At 38.2% G+C, this 25,292-nt stretch overlaps 1 protein-coding gene across 1 annotated transcript in view; it reads right to left on the reverse strand.

Annotated features, from left to right (window-relative positions):
- The window catches only part of PLA2R1 (phospholipase A2 receptor 1), a gene marked incomplete at its 5' end in the record, with an annotated part of 121,411 nt that overhangs the window by 74,774 nt on the left and 21,345 nt on the right, over nt 1–25,292 (reverse strand). The window contains 6 exon segments of the mRNA XM_082630323.1: nt 2,592–2,690; nt 5,549–5,706; nt 7,008–7,202; nt 10,402–10,545; nt 11,362–11,475; nt 16,739–16,912. Coding sequence (XP_082486449.1) covers nt 2,592–2,690; nt 5,549–5,706; nt 7,008–7,202; nt 10,402–10,545; nt 11,362–11,475; nt 16,739–16,912 — 884 coding nt within the window.

Consider the following 25,292-nt stretch of genomic DNA (forward strand, 5'->3'; position numbering starts at 1 on the left):
TTCATGTTATCCCACTGAGATTAGGGACTTAGATGATCTAAGTTAGAGACTAGTGGATAAACTGGCCTGGAACCTAATTTTGGTGCAATCCAGAATGGTTTTGTCTGGATCGTCAAGTTCCGAATAGAGATTGGCTAAAATATATATATACTTTTTGGTAAAGATTATTCCTTAGTCAACTGGCTAGCCTTTTAGAGAGAAAGCAAACAAGCTTTGGTGCCTAGACAAAAAAATGACAAACGTGTATGGCTAAGCCCTGGGAGCAAAGAAGGGTGGCTCTATTCTTTAAAATCATACGGTACAGGAGACATGGGTTCATTAGTCTTCTATATTTCAACTTAGTTATTTTAGTTCTTTCTCTTCCAATATTATAAAATCATATCACTTCTATCAGTCTATTTTTATGTATTCACCAGTTTTAAAATACACTTCATTTTGTGTCATGCCAATACTTGCCAGATTTTGATCAGATATAAAATGATTTCTGCTATACTACTCAGAAAATGTCTCAACCTTGCAGTAAATTAGAGAAAAATCTTATTTTAGAAATAAGCTATTTTAGTTCAAAACATTATTAAATGAGGCGTGGATCACAGGAACACCACATCCAGCCCACCAGGATGTGCTCTGAATTCACTCCCTTAACTTCTCTCCCCAATCTTATCTGTGTGAGTAATTGACAGTGTCAGCCAGAACCCCTCCGTGGGTCACTCCAGAGGGGGCAGGGAGGTTAGACTGCTTTTGTATTTGGAAGGACAGGAGGAGGAAGGCTGACAATTTGACCTTTCTGACAAAGTACTCCTTCTTCATTAGTGGTTTTTAGATCATAGGCTGCTTAGCAAAACAAAAAACCCAAGAACTTGAACAGGCTCAAGGAAGGGGTGGGGGGGGAAATGTGGCATAGTAATAACCGAAAAACAAAGACTCTACTATAAGCCTTTGTCCGCACAATGAAAGTGGGAAGAATAATTGATTGTATTTGTGAATATCCTTTGTACATGAGGTGCCATTTCATTTTACATGAAATCATGATGGTGACAGTACTGAAACGATTGCTCATATTATCTAGTCCCCCAAAAGTGACTCAGATGGAAATAAAATTTTTAAAAATTTCTGCTTTGAAATTATCCAGACTTATTTTATAAGTTGGTTTTGCCTGTGCAGACTGCTTAGAGAATTGCACTGAAGCAGATGGCTAAAAGAAAGGAAACTTTCGAAACCATATTCATAGATGCATAAAGAAATTAATGGAATTTTGCCATAAGAGTAAAGAACTGGCTCTGAACCCAGAATCCTTAAATATTGATAAGGCTGGTCAGAAAGAGGGAAGCAGTATACAAAAGTTTAGATAGAACATCGGTTGTTTTTGCTGTGTAAGAAGTTAATTACTCTTTCGACACAAATAAAACATGTTGAGTTGCCTTGAAAGCCACTGTAGGATGGATTTTTTTCAATATTTCTGATCAGATAGAGATTAGATCAGTGATCAGTAATAACTAATTCAGGAAATGTAATCATTAGGTAAAACGTCTGGTCACATGTCAGCTATGGCACATGTATTGTTCAGCTAAAGTGTGAAGAATAACTAATATGCTTACACATTGATGAATGAATCAAATGCAGTTTCTGAAGAGAGGGGTTATCGTTTAATTGGAACATAAGTAACTGGATTAGAAGAGAAAATAATTAAAAGAGAATTGCATAAAAACCAGATTTGTGAACATTTTAAGACTCACACAGCATAAAAATCTCCAATAGTTAAATCCAAAATTTTTAGGGGTGTGTGTGTGTGTGTGTGTGTGTGTGTGTGTGTGTGTGTGTGTGAGAGAGAGAGAGAGAGAGAGAGAGAGGGAATGCATGTGCTAAGGACACTGATAGATAAATTTTTTGTAACACTGCAGAATATTGAATGTATTTTAAGAAATTTAAGACATTATTTTCTACCTTTAAAGTTTAAACCTAAAGTATGTTTTTTATTATTTTTAGTACTGAAAATAGTACTTTAAGTACCAAAAATAGCTTATTACTTAAAATACAAAGTATTTTTATTATCCCTTTCCTAAATAATAAATGTGTTGCAAACATACACTTCTCTTTGTTATTGTATTTTATTCAAATATTCAAGTTTAAGAAAAGTGAAAAGGAAAACAAGACTCTGGATGCAGAAGGTCACTCTCTGACTCAAAGGAATTCATTTGCTTTCACTCTGACAGCCTTCATTGGAAGACAATGAAAACCGCGTGTGAGACAGTGTATCACATGATAGGCATTGTTTATACAGATGGTATAACAGGATCATTTACATTTCTTATCTCAGAAGAAAACTAGTCTTGGGTGGAAGTAGATGGTAAGACAACAATCCTTCACAGAGCTGTAAATCTTTCATGTGCTCTTAGCTGATAATTGTTTGGTTTGTTACAATAGCCCACTCAGAAAAAAAAGAAGGGAAGGAAAGAAGAAAGGAAGGGAAGGAGGGGAAAGAGAGACAGGAGGGAGCCAAGGCAGGAAAGAGAGGGAGAGAGATTCACTTTAATTTGTTGGTGGATAAATCAGTCTGGTTATGAAGTCCCTGCAATGTTCACAGCTCTTACCTTTTGGCAACCTGATTCAGTTTCAGAAAGGACATGGCCTGTTTTCTTACAAACGTAAAAAAGTGTTTCTTTGCAATTTTTAACTTTCCAGTGTCCCTCCTAAGAGAAAAAATATTACAAGATGAATGAATACACTCCATTATTGATGCTGATAGTCAAAGTCAATAATTCTGAATTAAAATATGATTAATAATGCATGTTTCAAGGGGGCGTAATGTGTCAGGATCTTGTGTTAGAAAAGGTTGATTCTCTACATACGAGTGGGAGGTCTGGCTTTACAGTAAACTGCTCTCAACATTTTGTTAAAGATGGGATAAGTAGTGATTCTCAATCCTTTGTGTGCACTGGAATCACCTGCAGGGGTTACTAAAACACAGTTGATTGGGATCCGTGTGTCTCATTCAGTAAGTCAGGTGGGACCTGAGAATTTGTATTTCTAACAAGTTTTTAGGTGATGTGAATGCTGCTGCTCTGGGGGCCACACTTTGAGGGCGACTTATATGAAACTATTCCCCTGACCAAGTGAGAATGCTGCTTCTTCTCTCCAATCACTTCTAGGTGTTAAATGAATGCTTCACTGCTTACCTGATACTGTATAAACCTGATGCTGGGGAAATGCCTGGAAAGCACCATGAATCACCCGAGATAACATTATCATAGCTGAACTTCATGTTCAACCCCCAGTACCCTTCATCATGAATTCTCCAAAGCCCCACTCCATTTCCTCTTTATATGACAGGCAGATACCTTCACGTCTTCTCCTAGTTCTAATGAAGGCTGTTCTCATATCTTTCATTAATGATGAAATACAATAACTGCTAACTGATTAAAATTTTATCCTCCCAAAGTATTTTTTATTTTAATTCAAACCAGACCTTTAGGCTAAAACCACACCATTCAAATTCAAATTTTAGTTATCTCAGGCATACAGAGTTTTAGGTGAGTAGAGAGCTCTTCCATGACCCTCAGAAACATATTATGTAGGAGGCTGACACCTTCACCTGTAAGAGCAGCCTTGTAGCCCATCCCCATGGAGTCTCCAGCAAACCATCCAGTTATAGGATATTGTCAGGCACACTGTAGTTGCTTAGTAACTATTGGATGGACAGATGAATGGTTACCAACCTCTCAGATTCAAATTGAGGTATCGACCATGTTTAGCAACTAGTTAATTATAATAATTACATTCATATTGAGTTCAACTTTAGGGGAATAAGTGTTACTTTTTATGCATCTACTATTTAAGGAGCTACTGAGTTGCTAAAAAGGGGCCACAAAATACCACATTTATAGCAGCATTGTCCTAACACATCCAATAATATTAATACCTATCCTCACTCTCTTAAAAACAATTTCTCTGTCCAAATGTTGGCTCCTGCTTTGTGAATATGCTAAGTGAAATACCCATGTCTGTCAAATAAGAAAGGAGAATGTCAATAGGAAACTAAGATCAACTTAATTATATCAAAACTAATGAACCAATAAAGCATCAAATACTGTAGAATAAACTATAGTGGTTTTCAGCAGAGTAACACCCCAAATAAACATTTGGAGAGGTCATTGTTCCCCCTCAAGTGTGACTCTGAGACACTGCCTGAGCACTGTCATTGTAACTTCATGGATTTGTGACAGCCTTGAAAGATAAAACAATGAAATGTGTCATAAAGTAAGTGCTTAAAAAAAAAATAAATGCTTAGACATTTCCCATGCTTGGCTGGCACAATCACTTTGTCAAGCTACTTAAGTAACATTTAATAAACTGCTTCTTGGGGGAACTTGATATAGTATCCTGGTGTCTTAAAAGAGTAAGCTTGCCTACCAAATCCCAATAACCTCCTAAAACTTCACCAGTGATTTCAGTAGCTATCTGATCAAAGAGATTGTCTATTCTAAACATATTTTAAAAAACCCTTCAAATGTCTTGGGATTAAACAAATTCTGTATAATCAGAGGTTTTAGATAAATGAGAGACTAGCACATAAAGGTAAGTGTAATGTTAAGGTCACTGGGACCATCACATTCATGTGAAGAAAAGAGCAAGGTTTTCCATTGATTCGCAGTTTTCAAAGAGGTTACACACAGTGTTGAAATCCTTTTATGTTAAGAAGGTAATGGAGCTTAAAAACCATCACCTTCCAGAGTAATTTCCCAACTCCTTGGTTCTTCCCCTCAGCTTCACCAGGGTGGTCAGTGGCACCCCCATCCACCAAAATGGTGGGTGCTCAAACGAAAAATCTACCTGTTTCTCACCCCCATGTCTGCTTTAGCAACAATTCCTGTCTTCTAGAGGATCCTTGAATCTGTCTTCTTGTCTCCATATTCACTACCCTAATTCAACCACAGGAGTAGCTTCCAGACTGGTCTCTCTGCTTCCACCCTCTTCTCTCCAATCAATTCTCTATGTAGCAGCCACAGTTGCTCTTAAAATATAAATCAGGTCATGCTTTCGTCTCCTTGAAGCCCTTTAGTGGGTCCTATCCCAGGCCTATAAGCCTCACATTTTTGCATTCTTCCTGCCCCATCTCCTACCATCTTTCACCGTCCATACCTCCACACCATCCTGGTCTCCTTTTTGATTATCAAACATGGCAAGCCTTGGCCTGCCTTTGGGCAGCTTCCCCCTGCCTGGAATGCTCTCCTGCTCTTCAAGAGATTTTTTTTCTTCAAGTCCCAGCTTAAATGCCACCTCTTCAGAGAGCCCTCCTTGACTGTCTTGTCTGAAGTAGCTGTCCCAACCCAAGTTTCTCACCATCTTGAACCTATGTCCTCAGAGCTATCATCACAACTATAATTACCATGTGTTTTTAGTGTGTATATGTTTTACTGCTTAGTGTGGAAGCCCCAGGAGGAGCAGGCACTGTGCCTGTCTTGGTCTCTGCCACAGACCAAGTCCCTGGCACAGGTGGCCCTCAGTACAAGTCCAGCAAAGTGAGCATTGAACAAATGAATCAACTTACAGATTGCTCTGCTGAGACACATAGCTGGCTTCTATTTGGAAAAATTTGGGGCTCAAGTGTGTGCCAATTAGTAAAGATGACTGAGGAGCCATCAGACCATTCAAAGGAAACTGGAATTTTATTGTTGCTCAAACCAATCCATGTTTCTGATGTATTTTCTGCAAGAGATAAACGTAAATTACTTACAAGAATCCTAGTATCTGCAAAGGTGATAACACAGAGGGGTTATTACCAATATATACCACTTTGCATGTGATTCCTTCTTTGTTTCTTCTTGGAATTAAACCTGTTTAAGTTTTGGTATAAAATACCTGCTTAAACCTTTCCCCCCTTAATCTATCCAGATCTGCTCAATATAGGCCTTATAAGTGAGGCAGAGTGTCAGTGAAAGCCAGGGCAAGGACAAAGCTTAAGCAAGTCAGGTTGCCAGGACTCTAGTTAGTTTGTGCTACAGTATGGAAAGTAGATCTGAAAAGTCTGGTTTTTCTTCTACCCCTAAAAAGGAAAAATAAGAAGGTCAATTGAATTAAGAAAAGGCACTTAGAAAAAAACCTTTTAATGATGTCTAGCTTTACTTTTTTTTCTTTTGGCTAGGAAAAAAAAAGGAGCAGAAATTCTTAGAAGCATTGAATAGGAGCAGTGGGGTTGCTGGAAAAGTAAATAAAATAAAGCTTGCCAGTCTAGGTAGGGTGAAAAGACCCTCGATGGCTGGGAGAGTGTTCCAGTGTCCTGCTGACACAGAGGCAGCCACAGGATTCTTTCAATCCCAAATGCAAAGTGTGAGGAACAATGACAGAAGGAGTTTTGTTTTCACTACAAACTAAAACCTAACATTGAAATAGAGTAGATGCTGGATTTTTCCACTAAAAATAGATGTACTCTCAGTCAATGATTTCAATGTTTTCCAGCAGAATTCTATGTCCATATATGACATAGGTAGGGGCAGATCTGCTCTGGTGGGTAAAGTTGGGTGGAGGTCTCAGAGCTTGGAACCCCTGAACATGCTACACAGCTTGAAAAACACCACACCAAATAAATTACCCATTTTCACTGGCTAAAGTTATTTAAATATAATCATTTTTGTAAGGAATTTCCTTTATTGCTTGGATTACATGGCCACAGCACATTACTGCTATCTAGTGCCCATTATGCTAAATTACAGGTTCAGGTTTTTTAAATTAGAAGTTTCAGGAAATGACCTTTCCCCCTTAAAAAAAAAAAACAACCCAAAATGAAAGCATGTAATATATCTGGCATCTATGAGATGTTACAAAGTTTCTGAATATGTATTTTGTAAAAATTCAGTGAATTTTCACTCCTGGATATTATTTGGAAATTTCAGATACATGTGCCATAAAGAATCAATTTTAAATAGCTTAATTTCTTTTCAACTTCACTAATAAAGAGAGTTACTACATTATATTTCATACTTCTTAAACCAAAGACATTTGGCACTCACCATCTCCAAGGAGGGTTACAAGAAACTCCACTTCTGCTAACGAATCTATGTCTATTAATGCACTGTTATTGGACTGGCAAGAATGCAAAGCTTCATTCCAGGTCTTTTTTTCTTTCTGAAGTTTATAGCAATTACGATTGTGGGGATTCCAGCCAGGCTCACAGTGGGTAGCATAATATTTCCAAGCATCGTTTTCTTTTCAAACCAACAAAAAACAAAGTTATTTTCCACAATTGTTTTAACATTACTTATTACCCCCAATATAAATCACCATTAATATATGATTATTTTTTAAATTTGAAAAACAGAAGCATATAATACAATAAGATATAGATCATAGCATTCTAGATCTTCAGACTTGAAAATGATCCCATCTATGATCTGGATCTAGGATCTAATGGACCTCAATGCTTCATTTTCCAGATGAGCTATCTAAGGCACAAAGAGGTTAAGGAGACTTGATAAAGGTCATACAACCAAAGTGAGAGTCAGGGCTAGATATAAAATTTAGCATTTAGAGCTATCCATTAAAAAAAACCTTTTTACACTAAAAGAGGAGTATTATGGAACACAATTTAAATGCTTTTTAAAGGATTTTTATATACAGTATTAGGTGGGGGGGGTGTAGATAGTTATTCTCAGCTGAAAAGAATCTGAAATTCTGGCCACTTTATCTAGAACAGAGATGATAGCTTTTATTTTGGGGGTCAGGCTGAGTGCCTCTGATGTCCCTCTGGGTTCATATGGACTCTGGGTTCAACTTACAGCCAAATAATGCCACGGTGCTTTAACACTGACAGGGAAGGCAGCTGTGTGCATGCCAACTTTGGCTCTCCTCTTCTAGGAGCTTGCCCCCAGCCTGATGACAGCATTTTTACTTTATTTTATTAACCACAACTGGGTGCCTCCCTTAAGCACTAACTTAGTTAGAAACAACTTCACTGCTAATTTGGGAAACAAGACATTCTTTTAAAATCGCTTCTAGGACTCTGACAGCTATTAGAATCACAGTGGATGAATGTTAGAACATTTAGATAGATAGATAACATCAACCTAAAAACACAGTCACAGAATCCCTTAAAAAAATGAACCCTAAACTTCACTCTAGAGGTAAGATAAAAAGATAAAAGAGGAACTTCTCTGACTGACGCAAGGGTGGAGGTAAGGAAGGAACCTGGGGACCCTGGATGCACAGTTGGAAGACACTGGACTAGATCATCAAAAGTATTTGTTGGACTTGAAACAACAGCAAATAATCCAAACAAACTTAGCTTAGCTACCATCATTTCTGGTCTTCTGACCTCAATTAATAGATCAGGAGAGCAAATAAAATTGAAGAAAAGAAGGATAGCAGGAGGCAGTGCAGGAGGGCATAAGAAAAAAAAAATGAAGACAGAAGAAATTGAGGCAGGAAAATGAAAGGAAAAGAGGGAGGGACAGGACAATAACAGTGATAGCGATGTCAGCACATTCTTGACATAATGAAAAAATCTCTATGTAAAAAAATGATGAGATGCTTCTTCTCCTCAACCCCATATTCTACAATATCTTTAGGCTTAGCTACTTAAAGGAAAATAAAAGTTAAAGCTTAATTGTAAGAGGGTGTGGAGAAAAGGGAACCCTCCTACACTGTTGGCAGGAACATAAATTGGTACAACCATTATGGAAAACAGTAAGGAGGTTCCTTAAAAAGCTGAAAATAGAGTTACCATATGATCCTGCAATCCCACTCCTGAAAACTCCAGAAAAGATGAAAACTCTAATTCAAAAATATACATTCATCCCAATGTTCATAGCAGCACTATTTACAGTAGCCAAGATATGGAAGCAACCTAAATGTCCATCGACACATGAATGGATAAAGAAGATGTGGTACATATATACAATGGAGTACTACTCAGCCATAAAAAAGAATGAGGTAATGCCATTTGTAGCAACATGGATGGACCTAGAGATTATCATACTAAATGAAGTAAGTCAGACAAAGACAAATATCATATGATATCACTTATGTGTGGAATCTAAAAAAATGATACAAATGAACTTACTTATAAAAGAGAAATAGACTCACAGACATTGAAAACAAACTTATGGGTATCAAAGGGGAAAGGGGGGGAATAAATTAGATGATTGGGATTAACAGATACATACTACTCTATGTAAAATAGACAAACAGCAAGGACCTACTGTATAGCACAGGGAAATGTATTCAGTATCTTGTCATAACCTATAATGGAAAAGAATCTGAAAAATAATATATATATATACACAACTAAATCACTTTGCTATACACCTGAAACTAACACAATATTGTAAATTAACATAACATAATATCATAAATTAAAAAGCTTAATTGGGGAGTTCCCTTGTGGTGCAGTGGTTAAGAATCTGCCTACTAATGCAAGGGATATGGGTTCGATCCCTGGTCCCGGAAGATCCCACATGCCGCGGAGCAACTAAGCCCGTGAGCCACAACTACTGAACCTGTGCTCTAGAGCCCGCAAGCCACAACTACTGAAGCCCGCGTGCCCGTGCTCCACAAGAGAAGCCACCACAATGAGAAGCCCACGCACGTCGATGAAGAGTAGCCCCTGCTCGCCACAACTTGAGAAACCCCGCACACAGCAATGAAGAATCAACGTAGCCAATAAATAAATAAATAAATCTATAAAAAATAAAATAAAATAAAAAAGCTTAACTGTAAGGGATAATATTTTAGAAAGATAATTCAGATTATTATTTTAAATGTAGAGTTGTTTCTAATTATGCTGGTAATGATTCTTTAAAAATGGTTATGTTTTTATCTCTACCTCCTGAGTTCAGACATTAATTTCATAGAAACTAAGAAGAAGTAATAGATCTTAACAATAGAAATAACTGAGCTTCAGGTACTAGATTGTGATTATGTGGTATTTAAGTCTTAGGTACACCTAAAAGTTTTGTTTGTTATTTCAAGGAGGAAGTATTACTAATAAGAGATATAGAGTATGATAGGAGATCGATGAAGTAAAGAATTTTATAAAACTATTTTCTAATTCATATGTTTAATTTCTAGGGTAACCATAAATAAAACTCAACTAGAATAGAAAATGAAGCATATCTTGTTTTTCTAAGGCAGAATGAATAAGAAAGCAAAGTTTTTAAAAAGAGAGGGAGAAAATGTTTTCTATACTTAGGTTATTTTGCTTTAGTTTTTAGTAAAAACCTAAATGCATTTATTAAATTCATGGTGCCTTTGGAATAACAGATCTTATCTTGTTACACATTTTTATTCATATAAAAACTAGCCTTAGCTAAGTTTAAATTATAAATTATTAGCAAAAAATAAAGGACTTTGAATATATTGAGAGGGCAAGTAAGCAACTTATAAAAACAGCTTAAAATAAAAACTCACCAACTACTTCGTGATCAGTATGGTTTAGATATTTTTTACATATGTAAGGCAAAGTGGACTCACAATCCCGACTTCTCCAGGCATTTGGCATAAATGCATTAAAAGTTCCACAGTGATATTCAACAAATGGCTCAAAATTTATTTCTGAAAATACAATGTATGTGTATTTAATGTTAGAAGCAAAAGCAATTAGTTCAATATATACTGAAATGTAGTTTTAGCATCAAGGAGACAGCCCTTCTCTTTGGCATATGTAGTAAATCCTATAAGATATTACATTTATGATTTTGCAGTTGAAGTCCAGGCATGACAATGAAATGATTTCCCAAAGATAGCAACAGCTGATTTTATTGTTTTAAGGTAGAGAGATATTTTGCAATCTGTTGCTATTTTTTTTCACAAAATGCAATCGTACTTTATTATATTTTCCAGTTATTCAAGGTTCAACTATAACCATCTTTTAAACAACACATTTAAACAGAATGTGAGTGCGTTGTATTACATAGTTAATGTAATTGACTTAGAATCCATAAGAAAAACCAATTTTCCTTTTTTTGTGCGAGACATACTGATGTAAGACAGTAATTGATCATGTCTTTGGAGGGCAAAGGTTAACTGAAGAGAGAGGAAATTGACTAGGAGAGAGTGGGAAAAAATATACGAAAACGATCTGTACATAAACATCTACTTCTGAGATTTAATTTCTTATCTCTGTTGCTATTTTTAAAACAACTGACTAGAATCTTGGTTTTGACCCAAATCCTCCTGCAACCTTGGCTTACCTTCTCGGCCTCCATTTTCTCGTTTGGAAAAGCATGCCTTATAGAAATTCAATCAGGCTTTAAAAATGTTTATAAGCCACTTTCACAATAACACGTCGTATACATATGTGGGAAATATTGCTATTTTAGGCTATGGGACGATGCCCCCTGTTGAAGGTAAACAAAACGCTGCAGGTACCTGGGTTCCAGTTCAGATAGTTGAGTGGTGTTCTATCAGACCACTGCCAACCAGCATTTTCATCTAGCTGATTCAGACCTATCCACACTTCCACTGCTTCACTGCCAATGTGCTCTGAAATAAGAGAAATACGGAGTTTCAAAAAAAAAATCAATGTTACACGCCTTTTTTGTTTTCCTGTTCCTGGGGCATGGAGTCATAAATTAACTCCATCAATGGCAGAAAAGAGTTTAAGTGCTACTAAAGCACCCACCCTGGTGCTTCAGAGTAAAAAAAGCCAGCCTGAGAAACATGGCAGTCTCCTAAAGGCCACTGACAGCAACTGTGAAGTGCTTAATCTAAGCACACAGGAATGCTGCCTCTCAACGGTCGTCAATCCATCAATAGTTCATGGTTTCAAATCTGAGACCATCTGACCTGTGTGAGCTTACCCACTTGAGGGTTTTAGAGGAGGAAGGAGGAAGTGCCCAGGGCCAGTCCTACAAAGTGCCCCTCTGTCTTCCTTTTTTTTTGCCATGTGTGTCTGGTGGCCTCAATCTGGAGGCTCAGGTCTCAAGTATGCTGAGCTCAGGCTACCTCAGGCCCTGAGAAAGAGGAATAGGAAGAACTGCTATTAAATCTCTATAATGGGTATGTGTGTGCAGAGACGTAATGTTTACACTTGTCAATACTCTTGAAGTATTTCACAGTTAAAAAATTGAACAACTTAGAGGACCTTTTCCTTAGGGGTCTGGCTAGGAAGGGGAAGGCATATTAAGTGTTGTTAGTGTCGGGAGGCAGGCCCTCAAATTTAAGGTATGCTAAAGAAATGGGGGGAGGGCTGTCCAGTCGAGAGCCAATGGGGGTTGTCTGGCCAAGAGGAGAGCATAATCCAAGGGTCCAGAGTATGTAGAGGGATCAATAGCAGGTTGGCCAATCCAAAAATGGGCAGAAGACCTCAACAGACTTTTCTCCAAAGAAGATATACAGATAGCCAACAAATACATGAAAGGATGCTCAACATCATTAATCATTAGAGAAATGCAAATCAAAACTACAATGAGATATCAACTTACACCAGTCAGAATGGCCATCATCAAAAAATCTAGAAACAATGAATGCTGGAGAGGGTGTGGAGAAAAGGGAACCCTCTTGCACTGTTGGTGGGAATGTAAATTGATACAGCCACTATGGAGAACAGTATGGAGGTTCCTTAAAAAACTGAAAATAGAGCTACCATACGACCCAGCAATCCCACTACTGGGCATATACCCTGAGAAAACCATAATTCAGAAAGAGTCATGTACCACAATGTTCATTGCAGCTCTATTTGCAATAGCCAGGACATGGACACAACCTAAGTGTCCATCGACAGATGAATGGGTAAACAAGATGTGGCACATACATACAATGGAATATTACTCAGCCATAAAAAGAAACAAAATTGAGTTATTTGTAGTGAGGTGGATGGACCTAGAGTCTGTCATACAGAGTGAAGTTAAGTCAGGAAGAGAAAAGCAAATACCGTATGCTAACACATATATATGGAATCTTCAAAAAAAATGGTCATGAAGAACCTAGGGGCAAGACGGGAATAAAGACGCAGACCTACTAGAGAATGGACTTGAGGACATGGGGAGGTGGAAGGGTAAGCTGGGATGAAGTGAGAGAGTGGCATGGACATATATACACTACCAAATGTAAAACAGATAGCTAGTGGGAAGCAACTGCATAGCACAGGGAGATCAGCTCCGTGCTTTGTGACCACCTAGAGAAGTGGAATAGGGAGGGTGGGAGGGAGACTCAAGAGGGAAGAGATATGGGGATACATGTATATGTATAGCTGATTCACTTTGTTATAAAGCAGAAACTAACACACCATTGTAAAGCAATTATACTCCAATAAAGATGTTAAAAAAATAGCAGGTTGGGGCCATGAGCAGTGCAAACGCTTCTTCAGCTTGGTGTGGGAGAAAGCTTTCTGTAGGCCCCTTCTCCTAACCATTGTGCCTCAGCTCCTCCTGTTTTAATTCAATTCCAATTTTGTTATCAATGCTATGTAGAAACATGTGCCTTGACATGCTTGTGTAGAAAAATATGTTTATCAAAATTGTAGAATTAGGGGAAATTTTTCTTTCGTTTTCCTTTTTGTGCACCTGAACTTTAAAAAATTACTCTAGAACAAACATGTACCATGCGTGCTGTAATATTTGGGGAAAAAACAGTGTCAGAGACTTTAGTGAAAGTAACTAATTTTGTGACACTTTCAAATGTTACCATTGAATCTTCTAATCTATAAAGGAGAGCATTGATCCCTTATGATTCATCTGCTTCAGAACCCAATTTATTCTGAGCCAGATGCAGGGGCCCTGCCTGAGACTGAGACCCTGGCAGATAAGAGTTATAAATAGGGTGACTGTATGTCCCTGTTTGCCTGGAAAATTCATGGCTTATGCTGGTAGTTCCAGAATAAGTATTGATGGCAGAACCTTTTACTCTTCAAAGAGTCTCAGTTTGGATGATCGATTGTATGGTCACCAAGGTTGTAAAGATTAGTGCATTCACATCACAAGGCTGCAGCACCTTCTGTGATTGGGTATTTCGAAACAACAGTGGAAAACTGGAGGAAGCTAAACCTTTAAGGAAAGAGAAAAGGGTGCTTTATAATTTTGAGATCCCTGAAATCACTGGACAGAAACAGCGTAACATTCATGGGCCCTGCCTTTCCAAGTTTCTGGGGCATAAATACAAGTCTCTTCCTAATGACTATTTGGTTAGTCCTTCCAATAGCACCATTTGATTAAATCATCTAACTGGTATCGTCATGACAGAAGGCAGAATGGAAGATGGATTGACAAGATGGAGAAATTTCCACATTTCATATCGGGGTAAGTACCAAGTGCTGCTTTCAAGTAATCTACTTAAAATATTTAAGTATTAATTATTCTTACCTTAGAGTTATTTTGAATACTCTCTTTGTGACTGTTTTAACAGTACATATAAAAAATCATTGTATAATTTCTTATCTGTGTTTAAAAGTACAAAAATAACCTATTTAGCTTTACAAGTAAATTGGCTCACAATTCTATAATAATAAATGCAAACTTAAATTCCTTTGGCTATTTCCTGGCATTTGTGGCAGTTTAGATAATTCCTTATACCATAGTTAATGTTCATCAGCGATTAACAAGAAACAGTAGACTATTCTCAACATTAAAAAATACCTTGGTCAGAACAAGCTTCTGTCTTTATGAATACTCTTCTGTTTTCCCAACCTAAACAATCCCCGAAATCTAATTATAAAATTGTGGTATTTAAATCAAAGTCTCTGACATATCTTATTCCTTTAATCTTTATTCAAGTCTGATAAGTCCAAACCCTCTTATTAAAGATCCCAGCAGTCAAAATAGATAACAATTGTAATTCATAAATGGTGCACAAAATTTTCTATAAATACCATTACAGGCTAATAATGATTTTGGAAATGGGTGTTTTCCTGCAATATGACTCACTCAGATCAGTTTCCGTGATAATTTGCAAGTCTGTGGGGAAAGGGGCAGACATATACTGTTCATGCATTTGTTACAATCCTTCTAGAAGTTATTAACGACTTTCAAAAGCCTTAAAATGTGCTTCCTCTTCCACCCAGTGAATCCACTTCTACAAACATAGAGAGGAATAATCAGGGACCTATGCACAACAGTATGTGAGGGATGGTTTTACATAGCAACAAATAAGTAAATAAAAACAAAATAAAGAATTTCATCTACCTATCCCTATCTAATATTTGGAGATTAGCTAAATATATTATCTCTAACCTGTATCGCTATGTAACCATTAAAAACTATGATGTAGATCTATATTTATAGACATGGACAGATGTTCATTCTATGCAGGTAAATTACATAAGCATGTTACTAAACTGTGCGCATAGTTGCTGTTAAATGTTTAACACATACTGAGTGTTTGTTTTGTGTGCCAGGCACTTTTCTAAATTTTCACCTCTCCTATAACATGTAATTCTCACCACCAAAAAGTAGGTATTGTTATTATTTCCATTTGATAGAGGGGGGAAGTTGAGGCACAGAGAGGTTAAGTTACTTCTTTAGCACTGCTGGTAAGTGATGGAGGTGGGATTCAAACCCATGCAGGTGGCTCTTTGGCCCCTGTTCCTAACCTCTGTGCAACAACTGCCTCATCTTTTTATTCAATATCATTTTTCATAGATACTATGGATTATGCATGCACTTTTATGGGGTTTTTTTGCAGAAGAAACATGGTTATCTCTGGATTGTGGAACTATGAGAGTTTTTCCTTTGGTTTTCTTTCTGTATACTTGAACTTTAAAATTATCCTAGAATAATTTTATTATTGTTATTCTAGAAGAAACATGTGCAATATAATTTGGAAAAAAAGCATCAGAAACTTTTAATGAAAGTGACTAATTTTGTGACACTTTCAAATGTTTCAGAAAGATTTTTAAATGCTGCATGTACACATCTACAAACACATTTAGTCTATAAAAGAGAAGTAAAAAGAGAGTTTAGGTGAGAGGTAAAATAGATCAGACCCAGCTCCTTAGCAGTCTTTTGACAGTTTATGTTATTACTTTACAGCGTTAGTTAACAAGTGTGTGCTTTTGCTTTTCCAATTAAATTTTAAGTTCTTTGGCATCCACTGGAAACTCTACTACACACAGTGACTGACAGGTAAGATTTTGCTTAATTAGTAAACAGCTTAATTATTTATAAATGGAAACGGAATGGCTAAGCTCCTCAGCAAAGCAGGAATTCGGACTTAAGTTTAGAAGTCTCCCTATGCACTTGTTGGAGCTGAAAATTCTCCTGGGTCCCTTGCTGTAGCCTCAACTTCTCTTTTCCAGCGGGGAGAAAATAAGAGAGGCACGGCCAGGTATCAAATGGAATGGCCCAGGGTTCAGGTCAAAATTCTGGGTGTGGGCTTCCCTGGTGGCGCAGTGGTTGAGAATCTGCCTGCCAATGAAGGGGACACGGGTTCGAGCCCTGGTCTGGGAAGATCCCACATGCCACGGGGCAACTGGGCCCGTGAGCCACAACTACTGAGCCTGAGCGTCTGGAGCCTGTGCTCCGCAACAAGAGAGGCCACGACAGTGAGAGGCCCGCGCACCGTGATAAAGAGTGGCCCCCACTCGCCGGCACTAGAGAAAGTCCTCGCACAGAAAACGAAGACCCAATACAACCAAAAATAAATAAATTAAAAAAAAAAATTCTGGGTGTGAGTTTGGGCCATGTTAGTAACAGAAAAATATTTTCCAAGGGACCTTTTTTTTCCAGAAGGTATCTTGGCATACATGGACATAACTGTAAACACCAATCATTTTAATTGTACCAACATCAATGTGCATCATCCACCTACTTACTCCTTATGAAATTTTCTTCAGTCTCATCTGCAATACTTAATAAAGCACCTCCTTGCATCTGGCATGAAGAGTGTGCCTCGCTCCAGGAGAGGGAGGAAAGCAGGTTGAATTGGTAGCAAATGCGTGAATTGAGATCCTTCTCCCAGACAGCGTCACAACCCACCTCTGTAGATGCTGCAAACAAAATCCATTAAAACATTATAATCTTATTTTATTTATACAGCGATATATTTCTAAGATGAATTTGAATGGCATGATTCCAACTTGCAACTCCTAAAACTTCAGAGCCCTTACCTATTCTTGATTAGGTCTTTATGATGAAATCTGCATTGTTTTCCCATAAACACTTTATGGTAAAACTTGTTCAAGATTGAAAGGAAATTCAAGAAATTATCAATAGGGCTTCCCTGGTGGCACAGTGGTTGAGAATCTGCCGGCCAATGCAGGGGACACGGGTTCGAGCCCTGGTCTGGGAGGATCCCACATGCCGCGGAGCAACTAGGCCCGTGAGCCACAACTACTGAGCCTGCGTGCCTGGAGCTTGTGCTCCACAACAAGAGAGGCCGCGACAGTGAGGCCCGCACACCGCGATGAGGAGTGGCCCCCGCTCGCCGCAACCAGAGAAAGCCCACACACAGAAACAAAGACCCAACACAGCCATAATTAATTAATTAATTAATTAATTTAAAAAAAAGAAATTATCAATAAAGAAGCTCTGATCCTTTCTCAGAAAATGACATTAGCTATTTTTAAGAGAAGGAAATATAATTGGAATATAGATATTTGTGAAAATAACATCTGAATTCTTTAAAGTCAGAACTTTATACTGAAAGCTGTGTGAACTGAAGTAGTTATTTGAGATAGATGCAAATATTATTTCAAAAAGCTTTTCCCTGCAAATACCAAAATGCTAGATGGAATAAAAGGGATACAGAAACATGACTCTAAAATGAACAGAAGTTTTCAAATAAACATTGAGGACAGGAACACTGATATTTAGTTTAAGAAAGCTCTTTCAGTCAAAAGGAGGAGAAGCAAAATCCACTTGCAAAACATTGGCCAAGGATTGTGTAGTTTGCTTAAAAGTAAATTTAATAAAATATGATACGTGGATCTGAAAGCTGAAGTTTATTGAAATAACAGTTTATTGAAATAACAGAAAATGAAGACCTACTTTGGGTGCTTTTGCTGAAATTTTAGATCAAACCCTAAGGTGATCCTAAGCAGCCATAAAAATTACCTGAAATCAAACTCAGCCAAAGAATTTCAGAGTGTAGACAATGTGAACCATGCTACAGCATGAGTGTAACTGATGGTCAGACAATCTGCTAAAATCTAGAACAACTTTTCCCGAAGTGCAATCCACACAGTATTACAACTTCAAGAGCTCTCTAGGAAAAGCTGGGACATAGTGCATATGTAGCCTCCTCTGGGGAAGTCATAATATACAATAGCATATTAAAGGCTCTGAGAAGTTCTCTAATAAAGAAACAGCTTAATTTTAATTCAGTATACTTCAAACTTATTGGACAATGAAATCATTTCGGTTTGTTTTCTTTTTCCCACACTACTTAGTTAGATGGCTCCCTTGGGAATGTGGGAAGTTTGTTTTCATGTCTGGTTGCATTGTGCCTTCCCCAGAACTGAGTTAGTTCAGGAGAAGTTATTATATAAATCTTAGGCTGTCTACAGAGTTTCCTGACTGACACATGGATTTATAGAAGGATCCAAGATTGAAGGAGGATCTATCACCAAGAAGACAAGTCTATCACCAAGGAAAACTGTAGGAAAAGGAAGGGAAAGGGAGGAGGACATCTTCAGTAATCATCTTGCCCTGGTGGCTGAAATTTCCCCATTGAGTTTGAATACTTAGAGACCGTCTTCAGTTAAAAAGCTATGCCATCCATGAGATGGACAACACACTAAGCATTATCAGATGTCTGTTTAGCCCTGTTCATCCTGTGTGAGAGCTGAGGCCATGAAAGAGGAGTGTTTACAATTTCAGTGTGCATAAAAATCACTTAGCCAGCTTCTTAAAAAAACCACAGGTTCCTGGTTCTCAGTCTCAGAGAGTTTGAATTGGAAGGTCCAGGGTGGGATTCAGAAAGCTGACTTTCTAACGTATTACTGATTCTAATGCAAATGGTTCACAAAGCAAACACTGGGAGACCCTGGTTTGAAAGAAATCATTTGAAGCACTTCCCAAGGAGAGCAGGTATGAGTAGCCTTTGGCTACTAGAAGATAGTAGGATGTCAGAAGGGGAGATAGGAGGAGGATGTCAAAAGGAGAGATCTGGGTATAGGGTACCTGCCTCTCATCTACTGCCTTGGGTAAAGATTTGATCATAAGTCCTAATTATAAGCCTCCATGATAAGCCATGCCATGATAAGAAAAGGTTCGGAGGACACTTCAGTTGATCTCATTCCCATTTTTGCCAAGAGTTGGTCCTGCCCTTTCAACAAGACATGGATTAAGCTACGTAAAGCAGCCTTTTGCAGAAATCTGCCTGAATTCTATACATTAAACAGTTAAGATGAGAGGCTTGCAGGTGATCCTGTCTGTGCTACAAATTACACTTCCCAGTTTTGTTAGATTTCCCCTGGCTTTGTGTTATCTGTGCCAGTTCTTAAGTTTAATCAAAAGGAAACTCCCAGTCAAATGTTTGCAAAAGGTGTCCATATTCTTTTAACAAGGCAGTCCATTTGTCATTAAAATTTGGTTTTAACTAAAATATAAGAACTTGTATTTCTATGCCATCAGACACAAGTCCTCTCTTTGCTTCTCTAGATGGGCTGTGTGTCACTCCATGGATCCTATTTGAAGATTTCATGGTGACAAGTGGAATGAAGTGCCACCCTGGGCCTGGGCACTGTGATGTGTTCTTCTGATCTCCCTTCAGGACCGAAGGCCTAATTTCCCCAGCTGCCAGCAGACACCTCTCAACATGAAGCCTTCTTCAAGGATTGCCTTGGCTGAAGAGGCTCTTTGCCCAATACCACTCTCCCTTCCTAAGCACAGTCTGCAAACCATGACTGGTCAGTGCAGCGCTATAAGACCCCTCCTCTCACCCCAACTAGGGGCAAATCCAGCCTGAGAACTCCTTGTGGGTCAGTGAGGGGAGTCACCAGCCCCGCATCACCATCCTGTGCAATCCTGCTCTCTTCCCTTCGTTTCCGTGTGTATCGATCCTGAGACTCCTCCCCAGGAGGCCTCCTGCATGCTCATCTTGGCCTCAGAGACTGTTCCCCGGGAACTCCCTTGCCACAGGGTCCCATCCTGGCCTGAGGCATTTGCGTGTATTTATTCTTAATCCTCTTGCTTATTCATAACTAACTTCTGCTTCTAAGACACTGAAAATTGCAGACTGGTACATTTACTTTTTCTTGAAAAATTCTAATCTAAGGGATACCATCAGATTATCATATTTCTTTGCATCTTTGGTTGTCTTTATATCATCTCTTCTGTTGCTAAATTCTGAGTTCCTTGAAGGAAGCAGCTATGTCCTATATATCTTATTTATTTATTTATCTATCTATCTATCTATTTATTTATTTATTTATGGCTGTGTTGGGTCTTCGTTTCTGTGCGAGGGTTTTCTCCAGTTGCAGCGAGCGGGGGCCACTCTTCATCGCGGTGCGTGGGCCTCTCACTATCGCGGCCTCTCTTGTTGCGGAGCACAGGCTCCAGACGCGCAGGCTCAGTAGTTGTGGCTCACGGACCCAGCTGCTCCGCGGCATGTGGGATCTTCCCAGACCAGGGCTCGAACCCGTGTCCCCTGCATTGGCAGGCAGACTCTCAACCACTGCGCCACCAGGGAAGCCCGTCCTATATATCTTTGCATCTCCTACTGTTTGAAGAAAGATCGCCAAAAATCTTTTGCATGATGGTGATTTTCTTTCCCTTTCAAAATACACCTTTCTTCTAACGAACTGAAGTATATTCATGTCAACACCGATTTTATTATAGATTATGACTGAGATGCAGCCATTTCTCCTTCTCTATTAATATGGCTTTTTTGTCATCCCTAAGGATACAGCTTTGTCATTGTCCCAGGTGTATCTTTTCTGCCACTTTAAAAAATGGTTGTGGGGGCTCTTCCCTGGTGGCGCAGTGGTTGAGAGTACACCTGCTGATGCAGGGGACATGGGTTCGTGCCCCAGTCCGGGAAGATCCCACATGCCGTGGAGCGGCTAGGCCCGTGAGCCATGGCCGCTCAGCCTGCGCGTCTGGAGCCTGTTCTCCACAACGGGAGAGGCCACAACAGTGAGAGGCCCGCGTACCGCAAAAAAAAAAAAAAAAGAAAAGAAAAAGGTTGAATTCTTTAAAAAAAAAAAAGAACTCTTATACTATTCAAGCAACTCCAGGCTACAAAGTTACTATTTTTCTCTCTCTTTGGTCTTTCATACACTCAGCAAATAGTTATTGAATATCTGCTCCCTGAAAAGTGCTTTGTTGGTAAATCTCATGTAAAAGGGATACCAAACCAAGTCAGCACTTCCTGCTGTTCATCCCCAATGCCTTACATGCTCCTTGGTAGTCCTGATCACAGTTGAGATTAAATGACGCGTTATGGGATTGCTTATTGATTGTCTGTTTTTCCTGATAAAATTAAGTATCAGGAGAGCAGGTACCATGTTCCATCTTTTTCGTGTTATTTCCCAAGCTTGCCACCAGAATTTAAAGGCAGTTAGGCAGAGGAGACTATGCTATCAGAGGAAGCTGAGAAGCGGTGGCCACAAAGGAAAGAGGAAAACTAGTAGGTGTGGGTCCCAGAAGCCCGAGGAAAGAGATGGTGTCAGTTTGTTACACGTTGTTGAATCTTTCAGTAGGATGAGGACTGAGTCCATTAGTGACTTTATGGAGCACGTTCCAACAGAGGAATCCAATCATCTGCGTGCTCTGTGCCTGCACCCAACTGATGAGCACTGCCAAGAAAAGTCATCCGATGGATTCATTATCAACCACACCTGATACTTCCTGGAAACATTACCGGTTTTCCCCAAAAAGCTTGCTCTCCCAGCAGCCACCATGTTCATTTCACACCTTTCCTGTTGTCCAAACCTCTCACTCTTTCTTCCCCCTCTTCAGAGAAAGTCCACAGCCACTGGACTCGTTTCTCCTCATTTTCCCCATCACTTAATCCATCAACCTTCTTGGACCTGTACTATCCTCTCCTTCTTCCCTCCCATAGAGAAGGTGTCTTTACATCCATAGAAGGCCAGTCTGTCCATCTATGATCTGGACCCTATTTCCTTCTGCCTTCTGAGAGACCATATTTATTTCACCAATTGTTTCACTTTCCTGCATCCTCAACCTCTTTCTGTTAGATCCTTTCCAGATGCATTCAAAGATGACCTAGCAGCTCTCATCCTTAAAAAACAAGAAACAAAAAAAATCCCTCCCTTGGCCTCCCCATTGCAGTCTCTGCCTTTTCTCTACCCCCATTAATCATATGTTTTTATACGTATGCTGTCTCCAATTTCTCATCTCTCATTTACTCTTAAAAAAAAACAATTTCACTGAGATATAATTAACATGCCATATAACTCACCTATTTAAAGTATATAGTTCAATGGTTTTTAGTATATTCAAAGCATTGTGCAACCATCACCACAATCAAGTTTAGAACATTTTTGTGGGAACCCAATTCCCATTAGCAGTCACTTACCATTTTTCCCTCAGTCCTCACCCCTACCCCTAGCCCAAGGCAACCACTAAACTAGTGTCTGTCTCGATAGATTTGCTTATTCTGAACATTTCATATAAATGGAATTATACTGTGTGTGATCTTTTTGTGACTGGCTTCTTTCACTTAGCATAATGTTTCCAAGGGTCATCCATGTTGTAGCATGTACCAGTACTTCATTTCTTTACACTGTCCAATAATATCCCATTAAATACTACTGGGTATACTACATGTTATTTATGCATTCATCAATAGGTAGACATTTGGGTTGTTTCTATTTTTTGGCTATTATAAATAATGTTGCTATAAGCATTTGTGTAAAGGTTTTTGTGTAGGTATATGTTTTCATTTCTCCTGGATATATACTTAGGAGTAGAATTAGGGGTCATATGGTAGCCCAGTGTTTGACCTTTTAAGGAACTGACAGACTGTTTTCCAAAGCAGCTGTATCCTTTTACAATCCTTCCAGCAGTGGATGAGAGTTCCAATTTCTCTATATCCTTGTCAGCATTTGTTATTGTCTGTCTCTTTGATTTTAGCCATCCTGTGGGATGTAAAGTGGTATCTTACTGTGGTTTTTGTTTGAATTTCCCTGATGGATAATGATACTGAGCATCTTTTCATGTGGTTATTGGTCATTTGTAAACCTTTTTTTGGAGAAATGTCTGTTCAGACGCTTTACCCATTTTTAAATTGGGATTTTTGTCTTTTTATTATTGAGTTATGAGTTCTTTATATATTCTAGATATAGGTCCCTTATTAGATAACTGATTTGCAAATATTCTACCCCATTCTGTGGGTTATCTTTTCACTTTCTTGACTGTGTCCTTTGAAACACAAAAATTTTTGATTTTGATGAAGTTCAAGTTATCTATTTTTTTCTTTTATTGCTTGCATTTTGGTGTCATATCTAAGAATTCATTGCATTTTCAAGATCATGAAGATTTACCCCTATGTATTCTTGTAAGAGTTTTATAGTTTTATCTCTTCCATGTAAGTTTTTAAAATCTATTTTGAGTTAATATATTTTATAAGGTGAGAGATAGGAGTTTAATTCTATTATTTTGAATGTGGAATCCAGTTTCCCTGCACCATTTTTTGAAAAGACTATTGTTTCCCCATTGAATTGTCTTGGCATCCTTGTCAAAAATCAATGAATCATAAGTGTGGCCTCTCAGTTTTATTCCATTTTGACAGTATCACATTGTCTTGATTACAGTCACTTTGCATAAGTTTTGAAAATGATAAGTATAAGTCCTCCAACTTTGTTCTTCCTTTTCATGATTATTTGGGCTCTTCTGGGTCCTTTGAATTTCCATGTGAATTTTAGGATGAGCCTGTCAATTTCCACAAAGGAGTCGGCTAGGATTTTGATAAAGATTGCTGTAGTAGTGCCATCTTAGCAATATTAAGTCCTCTGATCACATGAACATGGAATGTCTTTCCATTTATTTAATTTTCTTTAATTTCTTTCAACAATATTTTGTAGTTTTTAGAGAGAAGTTTTTCATGTCTTTTGTTAAATTTTTCCTAAGGATTTTATCCTTTTGGATGTTACAATAAATGGATTTGTTTTCTCTCTGTCTCTTTTTTGATTTGTTTTCTTAATTTAATTTCTGGATTGTTCATTGCTACAGTATTGAAGTACAATTGATTTTTATATATTGATCTTGTATCCTGTGAATGAGTCTATTTGTTGTAGTAGTTTTTTAGTGGATTACTTAAAATTTTATGCATACAGGATCATGTCATCTGCAAATAGAGATAGTTTTACAACCCCCTTTCCAATCTGGATGACTTTAATTTTCTTGCCTACTTGCCCAGGCTAGAACCTCCAGTACAATTTTGAATAGAGGTGTTGAGAGTGGATAGTCTGTCTTACTCCTGATCTTATGGGAAAGCATCTAGTCTTCTACCATTAAGTATGCTGGCTGTGGGTTTTTCAGAGATGCCCTTTATCAGGTTGAGGAAATTCTCTTCTGTCTTTAGTTTTTTTTTTTTCATGAAGGGATGTAAAGTTTTGTCAAATGTTTTTTCTGCACCTATTGAGGTAATTGTGTGTCCTTTCTCCTATTTATATAGGTATTACATTAATTGATTTTCAGATTTTCAACCAATCTTACATTCTTGGGATAAGTTCCAGTTGGTCATGGTGTACAATTCTTTTTATATGTTGTTGGATTCTGTTTGCTAGTATTTTGTTGAGGATTTTTTCATGTATATTCATAAGAGATATTAGTCTGTAGTTTTCTTTTCTTGTGATGTCTTTAGTTTCAGTACCATGGTAATACTGGCCTCATAAAATGAATTGGGAAGTGTTCCTTCCTTCCTCTTCTGTTTTTCCCTTTACTCTTTAACCCACTCAATCTGGTAACTACAGTATATCTTGTCAAGGCCATCAATGACCTCCATGTTGTCAGATCCAGCAAACACTTAGTTTCAGACCTTGTCAAATCAGGCCCTTCAGCAGCATTCACTTGAATGTGAACTTCATTAGGGCAGGCACTGTGACTTTCATCTTTCACATTTGTGGTTATAATCACAGGACCCAGCTGAGTGCTTGGTGCATAGCAGGTGTTCAATACATATTTGTGGAAAAGAGTGAATGAATGGTTTGTGGAAATGGAGGTCAGGCATACATCTTCATAGAAGCCAAGAAGAGACAGTGCTCTGAGGAATGAAAGCAAGGTGAAGGGGTGTAGATAATTCTTTTGAGAAGTCTGTCTATGCAGGGAATGAGAGAGATAGGTATTTTCAGGAGGCTGAAGTGGAGATGAAGGAGTTGTATTATTTTAAGATGTTATTTTAAGACGTGAGTAGGTTTAACTGCTAATGAGAAGGATCCATCATTCATCTATGTTAGAGTA

This window comes from Mesoplodon mirus (assembly GCF_964341445.2).
Source record: "Mesoplodon mirus genome assembly, chromosome: 8".
Lineage (NCBI taxonomy): Eukaryota > Metazoa > Chordata > Mammalia > Artiodactyla > Ziphiidae > Mesoplodon > Mesoplodon mirus.